Source organism: Malus sylvestris, chromosome 1 (genome assembly GCF_916048215.2).
Source record: "Malus sylvestris chromosome 1, drMalSylv7.2, whole genome shotgun sequence".
Lineage (NCBI taxonomy): Eukaryota > Viridiplantae > Streptophyta > Magnoliopsida > Rosales > Rosaceae > Malus > Malus sylvestris.
Window position 1 is genome coordinate 11623686 of NC_062260.1, and position 8277 is coordinate 11631962.

The window sequence follows — 8277 nt, forward strand, 5'->3', positions numbered from 1 at the left end:
TTGCTGGAGACAAAAATCAATCCTTTATTAAAAATACCTCAACTGTAACAACAATATGATTGAACTATTAAATATGAACACTGCAAAGAACGGGATTGACTCATGCCTAGGCTCTAATTTTAATACCAAAAAAAAAATGAAGAATGGGATTGACATTTGTATACATGATTAATTTCTGTGGTTCTCTTTACACTACTTTTCTCTTGAAGAAGCATGCCACTAAAGTGATCATGTTGGTACCGGAACCAATATAATCACTTTCGAGGAGGAGGTCCTTCTAGTCGGATATAGTCGTACATCACTCCTTCGAAAGTGCCCAAGCTTCTTGACTGAGTAAGATAGATGGTGTTGTTTCCTTCTCGTAGTCGGTAGCTTGGTACACCAATACTGAACAACCAGTACAAACCATGAATTCCATGCCTAGCTATGGCATTGTCCTTCCCTATTAGCCCTGTCGTAAAATGAGGTGGGAAGGCGCTCTGATTGTTGAATCGAACCTGGTTGGACCACAATGTCAAACACAATCAGCCAAAAACTATACCAATGCTATGTCACTTGCAAAATGTTTAGCATTTTAAGGGTTAGAAACAGTACCTGCACTTCTGCATTAGTGGCTGAGGCCAATGCCAATTGGAGTGTATAATTTCCGGTATTTGTCAAATCTTGAAGTTCAAAAAGAATTCTCCATGTGGTTGCTTCATACGTACGATTTCCGATGTTCCTAGAGTGCTTGATTAGATTAGTAAGACATACAAATTTAAAGAAGCAGAGGCATTGTAACGTTCGGTAAAAAAAATACCTCGTCACATGAGCGAAAAACCAGTTATCACTATAATTATCAGTACCAATGTTATAGATGAGATCTTCATCAGGGTATAAATCTGCATATCGTTCCCACAAGCCATATTGCCTAAACCTGTGAGAAATTAAATACATTTTAAATGTAGTGAGTTTCTATATAACTAAACCGAATGAAGTGCTCTCTTGTCAAACAATCTACTTTGGTTCAGATTGATAGTCTAATAATATATTGTGCCAAAGCTATCTATTAAGACTGAGAACATAATTATACTAGGAGCAACACAAAATATGACTGCCATATGAAAACTCACTTGTGTGCGCGATTGGTAGTGAACAATTTGTTCATAAGGGTGGGATTTGGATCCGGTACGTAAAACTCGGCCGCGGATCGATCCGGTATGCCAATTTCCCACAGGGTGGGACCATTTCTTGGAGGTACGTAGGTAAGATTAGCCAAATTGATTTCACTTCCTGCAAACATAATTCAGTATTGCAAATATATACTTGTTTGCTGTTTCAAATGCCAAAGTGAATTAAAGATTTGCATAGAGAACGTACCTGGTTCAATTGTAATATTAGACTTAAATTTGTAATCCCCAATAATGCCGGGAACAGTTGCATACAAACTATAATTTCCAGGTCGAACATCTTTAATGAGGAAATGACCTTGCTCGTTAGCTTGAGTCCAGAATTGATAACCCTGTTAAAACAAATTTATAGCAAGTTATAAGAACTTGCATTTGAACCATAATATTCACACTGCTAAGGGCGTATTTGGTACACAAAAAATGTCGACTGGATTTTCGCATTTTTGGATACTAATAGTAAGAACAAACACAAAGCGAATAACAAAAACGTTACCAAACTGTTTCTGTGTAACATAAGGGCGTAAAAACTAGTGTCACAAGTTACCTTGCTTTCCTTTTGCCATGATCCCGCTTTTCCAGGTGCAGCCAATCCTACATATGCAGAACTTGCCCAAACAAGGCTCTTGCTGGTGTACCTAAAACAAGAAGAACGTTTATAATTACAGTGGAACAGATCCAACCCTTTGAGGAAGAATAAAAGGGAATTAGAAGGAATTGAAGTCTCTAAATAGGAACATACCGATCCCGTACTAGTAATTGACCGGCAACTGATCCGCGTCCGCTTGAGCTAGGAATGTCTTCTGATTGAGTGAAACTGTATGGCCAGCTCTTGACTTCTTCAACTAACTAATAACATTTACAGGGTCAATATAAATTGACATATGTCCTTATTAACAAAGTAAATGTGTGTATATGTTATCACATTATGTACCTGCTCTTTAGCATCTTCCCAGAGAGCGGACTCATTTAAACTTGGAACTGAATTGAGATACACAAAGACAGGCCCAAAAACTTTCTTCCATGCCTCACCTCTTGCAAATCTCATCCCAACCTCCTTCCCAGCATAGTGAGTACTAACAAACATCTGGATCAAGTAAATCTGATAAGTATTTAAGTTTTTCAATAATATTATGAATATCAGGGCATATAGGTGGATGAAGATGAATATTGGGGGATATGGGTGGCTGAAGAGTTTTGATGGGGGTACTTACTGAGAGGGCGGTTGGGCCTACATGAGAGGTGAGGTCCTGCTTGAAGGGCCCAGCTGTGCGAAACTCATCACTAGGTGTGATGATCCAGAAGCCTACAGCTGGCTTAGTGCAAATCCATCCATGGACCTTGTTATCTTTGTCCTCACTTGAGTATTGGTACTTATCGTCCACCTGCAACCCCAAACTTATTGTTAAATTAAGGGATGTAAATTAGCCGAATTTTAGTTTTGGAATGAATTCTAAACTCAGCTGTAAGTCCAGAGACAAATTCTAAATTTTACTCTAATTATTATGCTACATACTATAGACAAATTTTGACAATAAAAATGAAGATAGGCTAAGTGGTACCTCTCCTCTGAGGTCAGGATTGCTTGGATTGGTCAAAAGAACAGCTTCAGGATAGGCAAGTTTAACACCGTTTGAACGGTCATCGGCTGTTGGCATGACCCTTTGTCTGTCGTCAGACACAGCCATGAATTGAAATCTGCGTATAAAATGAAACAAATAAATATAAGCTTTCATTTTGTAGGTGGCAGACTGAAGTAGCTCGTCGGAGTCTGATAATAATATAGTAGATTCATAGTTTCAGAAATTAACACAACGCGTCGACAAATCCATATTATTGTTCCATTTCACACGTACTTGTCTTGTTGAAGTTTGTACACAATTCTAATTTGATCGATGTCCAATCCCGGCCACCCTTTGGGACGCTCAAATATGGAATACGCATAGAACCCGGCGCGACCACGCTGCATTATGTACCTGCAGCAAAGTTTAAAATAAAGTTAAGAGAATTTCAGGCATAATTGTAATTACATCCTCTGTACTTTGTTTGTCTCTATTTGGGAAAGGTTGACACCATACCTTTTGTCAACATTCATGGAAAGTGTGGCATTTCCTCGAGAAATATCGTATGTTTTCGTAAAAGAAATTTCTGTTTGATCTGCCCTCGCAGTAATAATTTTAAATCTCCTCCCTTGTAGTCTGCACACGGTTCATATACATAATTTTAGCTAAAAGCTAAGAGACATATTTTCTTTTTCCAACCACAAAAAATATGCAGATGAAACAATGAAGAGCACGTACTTGTCGATACCTCCTTTCTCTTTGTTATTCCAGACAACATCCCAATACCTGTATGATAGGTTTGGCATCAGTTAAAGTTCAAACGATGTGCAAACTTGTATAATCTATGATTAGTATACAAAAAAAAAAAAAAAAAAAAAAAAAAAAAAAAAAAAAACACATATTTACTCTGCTATTTTGTAAAATTTGTGTGTTACCCTCTATTATTTTCCTGATTCTTGATTTCAAGTAAGTTGTCGATTCCCTTGTACTTGATTCCGATGACGTCTCCTCCGGGATAAGAAAACGTAAGCCGGACAATGCCATTATCCATTACCACCTAAAAGAGAAATGAAATGTGAGATGTGATATTTTGACAATGGCATGCAGATGTTAAGAAAATTCATGTAAAAACAAAAAAGAATTTAGAGAGGACCCGGAAAAGGAGATTCAAATAACAGAGTTAGAAAATTCAAATCATTAGAAATATGATTTCCTCAAAACCACTAGGAATATGATATCACAAGATATTATTGTTCATTAAGCTTACAAAAGAGTGACTGCAAGTTTACCTGGTTTTTAGTCTTTATTAGCATCTGGTCGAGCCCATTATTTGATCCAGTAACGCTCCTTAGTGCTCTTCTGCAATTACACAGTAAATATTTCATTAATAATTCTTATTAAAATTAATTCAGTTATGCAGATGTTGACATGAAATTTCAAGGACAAACCACAACTTCAGTTAAAAAAAAGAAAAAAGAAAAGGGGGAATCCCAGTCAATAAGGCAGTTTGAAAAAAGGATCGAACAGAAAGTGTAGTCTTTCAAAACAAGGAATTCCTTGGTGTGTGCTCCAATTTTGTCCAACCTTCGTGACGATTGAGTAAACTAGTACAATTTAAAGAATATAATGAATCCAAAGAGTGGGCCAAGTGTTTCTAGTCCCAGGTTGAATGGACAAATGTCAAACTTTAATCAATTATGCCAATATTCAATCTTAATTTTGATTTTCATTTTATTGAATTACGTGTGATACATGTCAAATAAGGGTATTAAGAGCTCCTCCATCTAATAACTTCAAAGCTTCTAGGAAGAAACCTAGATATATGTTACCCTTAACAAAGACACTTGCCACACATAACAACTTTTGGTCATCCGAATTGTCAGTATGAAAAATCATTACCCTAGACATATTTAGTGACAAACTTTTCTGCAAATCGAAATAAAACATGCTGAAATCGAAATGTTAATCTTAGTATGCAAGGACGTTTATATGTTTCCTTGTGAATATTTTATTTTTTTTGGGGTGTGTGTTACCCTAGACGTATTTAGTGCTAAACTTTTCTACGAATCGAAATAAAACATGCTAAAATCAAACTGTTAATCTTAGTCTGCAAGGATGTTTATATGTTTTCTTATGATTTTTTTTGGCACACCCCTTGCTAATTTTTGTTCTTTAATATTCTTCAGTTCATTTAATCCGACGGTCGAAAATTAAAAAAGTGTGTAAGAAATAAAAATAGGTATATGAATATCATACTTTTTTTTTAAATAATCTTTTCGTGTGTTCATCTTGTGAATTGCCAGTACTAACCGTGACCTCTGGTAAAGACTGCCAAGAAGTAAAAGGCAAAACATAGTGGTCCTACAAACATCCTATAAATAAAGGTGTGAATGAAACTATTTAAGGATCTTTATAACATTCAGCAGAGAGAGAGAGAGAGAGAGAAAAGAGAGTTACAACCTCCTATTGAGTTATGACTCACGAGATAGACAACAACATTGAATCTGAGAAATGTTATAAAAAGTCTTTACCGTACCATGAGGAGCGCCTTAATTATGATGACTTATGCTAGAGCAAGAATATATATGTTGATTGGGGAGTTGAGTAAGACTTGAAGTCTCGTGAGAAAAAAATCGAAGAAAAAACTAGAACTAATTTGAAGAAAAAACATAAATTTATAGTTTGTATTTTTTTTAACAAACGATATTATATATATATATATATATATATATTAAGAGAGAGATAATGAATTTAGCCTCACAATATGCTAGTAATAATGCAGTTCAAATTCGTCTTTGGCGAGAATCGAACCTAAAACCTCTCACTTACAAGTAAAGATAAATAATACTAGAACGTAGTATTAAGTAGCAACTATCGTTTGTATTTAAAAAAAACCATAGAAATACCCTTTGTATTTTAAAAATATAGGAATATCAAAAGCATTAAATTCAATAAAATATTTTTGTAAACAAAACAAAAAAATTATTTGGGACGTCGTCGGTTCTGTATAGCAATAATCTGCTTCTTCAACAGTCAGCAAAAAAAAAAATCAAAGGACCGTTATTTATAGGCCACAAAATAAAACAGGTAGCAACTCAACTCGATCAGAGCTGGTCCTCTCTGAGAGGTTTCACCATTTAAAAGGCAATGCACGACCCCGTCTCTGTTTTGCAGAAAGAGCTTGCCTTTTCCTCTCAACCAAGTTTTGGAATCTAAATTTTTCCGATCACCACGAATTCAAAGAAAAAAGAAAGCGGAAGGTAGAGGACGAACGAACCTTACGGAAATCTTCGCGAAGTTTCCATCATCAGGCAAGAAGAAGAGCAAAGCGAGCATTCCCAATATCCCAAGGACCCAACTCCATTGCCGTACCTTCTCCATTTTCGACCAACCTGAAAATTTTTAAACAGCATATATTCACAAGATATATGCATATTTTTGTATTAATGACACAAATATATGCATGGTTAATGGAAATTAACTGCACCAGAATTTAATCACAAAACACGAGCTGGCTAGCAAAGTTCCAAAGAAAATGGTTATTGTACCTTGATTAACGCAAATTATTCGAGTCCTAGGATAAACTCCTATATATTTATGGCCGTCTTTTCTTTTCGAAGCAAAAGCAAAACTATAAAGTGGGACAAAGCACAAAAGAGTTTATCTTATTAGAATGTACCTCTCTCCCTCTCTCTATATCTCTCTCTTTCTCTCTCCTCTCTGGGCGTTGCTAAATTCTTTTTTGGATCCTTAATGCTTCAAAAACGTGCAGACAAACAAATATGTAATGCCTCCAAGTGAATGAATGAGCTTTATATAACCGCAGGTGGAGAATGAGTTCTGCTCCCCGTTGGCATGTTACACATGGCAATTTTGGTGCATGAATTTCCAACAATCACCTCCTCGATTCTTTATGTATCACAGCTTCTATTAAGGCAACCCACCTCCTATTCTAGTTCGGAAAGGAAAGGACAATTTTGTCACGCAATAATGTTATGTGGGCTCAGGATGGTAAGGTGACCTAAAATTATTGACAAATTTGAGAATTTTGTGCCAAAATTTTGACAAATTTCGAGGATTTGTAAACTAAAATATTGTTGAATTTTCAATTAGGTTTTATTTCTACGGAGCTGTTTATGCTGTTATACCAAAGTTTGACATTATAATTTCCTATTGGTATTTGGTAGAGCAAAAGCATAATGAGGGGTATTTTCCGTTTAAGGGCGTCAAGAAAGGTGGCAAAGTGTTCTGTTTAAGGGCGTCAAGAAAGGTGGCAAAGTGTGTGCGCCTAATTTTTAGGAAGTAATTAACAATCACGTCATCAGGTGAAACTAATCCCATTAATGTGATTTTGTAACTTCAATCACGACTGCTTACATCTGCTAATTATTATTATTTTTTTATAAACAATAGTATCTACACTAAGGGGTGAACTAAGTCCACACTGGCCAGCTATAATAATGTGGTTCAACTTCGCTTTTAGCAAGAATCGAATCTCAGACTTCTCGCTTACGAGCGAAGAGGAATACCATTACATCTGGTAATTATCTTTGGTGTGTGCTACCATTGGAAAATGTATCCACCATAACTAGGTTGAGCACTTAACCTAATCTCGCTAACCCTACTGCCTAAAAAGCTCAACCTCCGGCAGTATTTGTGGTTGGGTCCGTGGATAGCAGGGGCGAATTTGAGGAAGGGGGAGGCCGTGCCCCCTCTCAGTTTTCTAATTAAGTTTATATACACTTTTGCTAAAACTACCTTTAAAATTTTTTTAAAAAAAATTTTTTTTTGTGTGAAACCGATGACCAAGGAAAAAAGTAAATGTTTTTAGCACAACGACACTATTTTTTTAGTAAAGTTTAAAGTTAGTCATTTTTTCTTAGAATAATAAAGGGACCCATTAACCCTCCGTCCTCCCAATTGTCTTATAAATTTGAGCTCATGGCCATATACATATATGATATTACTCTTTGTTTGACCTATAACAAATATTTACCTAAAGACATAATTAAAAGAGCATTAAAGGGCGGGAATGTACGCTAAGCACACAAGGGCATGGATCGGCCAAGTGCTCAACAAAATGCTTTACCGAAAACAATGGGAATTTTTTTTTTTTTTTTTGCCACTATGAGTGTATTGTAAGGATGCAACGAGGATAGTTCTGCACCCACCACTACTAATTGTAATCTTGATGAACTAACTTTCTAGTTTCGCCTCTAATAATGGCTAGCAAATAGATGTTTGAGTGGGCAAAAATTTTGTATATGATGAGTCATTTGTCGCATGGTGTATATTTCTCACATGATAATGTAGGTGCACAACATGACTGATAGATACTACTTAATATATTAATAGAAATACAACACATGTTAGAATTTGACAAAAATTATAACATGTGACAATGTTCCATGTACACTTGAAAATAAAAAATCTATTGCCTATGTGATGTAGCATTTGAGCCATATGAAGTCACAAAGCACACAGGGCTATCTCTGACATTTTGGGGTCCCTGTGCGAATTTAATAAAAAGGCCTTCCTTATTTAAAAAA

General features: G+C 35.8%; 1 protein-coding gene across 1 annotated transcript; it reads right to left on the reverse strand.

Moving 5' to 3' along the window:
- Nucleotides 1-6525, reverse strand: LOC126620813 (probable rhamnogalacturonate lyase B). The gene is made up of 17 exons (XM_050289121.1): nt 6277-6525; nt 6006-6120; nt 4018-4087; nt 3664-3785; nt 3467-3514; nt 3245-3364; nt 3023-3142; nt 2729-2864; nt 2381-2551; nt 2101-2253; nt 1909-2015; nt 1714-1804; nt 1360-1501; nt 1113-1272; nt 800-916; nt 595-721; nt 1-497 (listed from the first exon to the last, which is right to left on the reverse strand). The coding sequence occupies exons 2-17, from the start codon at nt 6107-6109 to the stop codon at nt 255-257; spliced, it is 2031 nt and encodes a 676-aa protein (XP_050145078.1). The 5' UTR covers nt 6110-6120; nt 6277-6525; the 3' UTR covers nt 1-254.
- Between the last annotated feature and the right edge of the window lie 1752 nt (nt 6526-8277).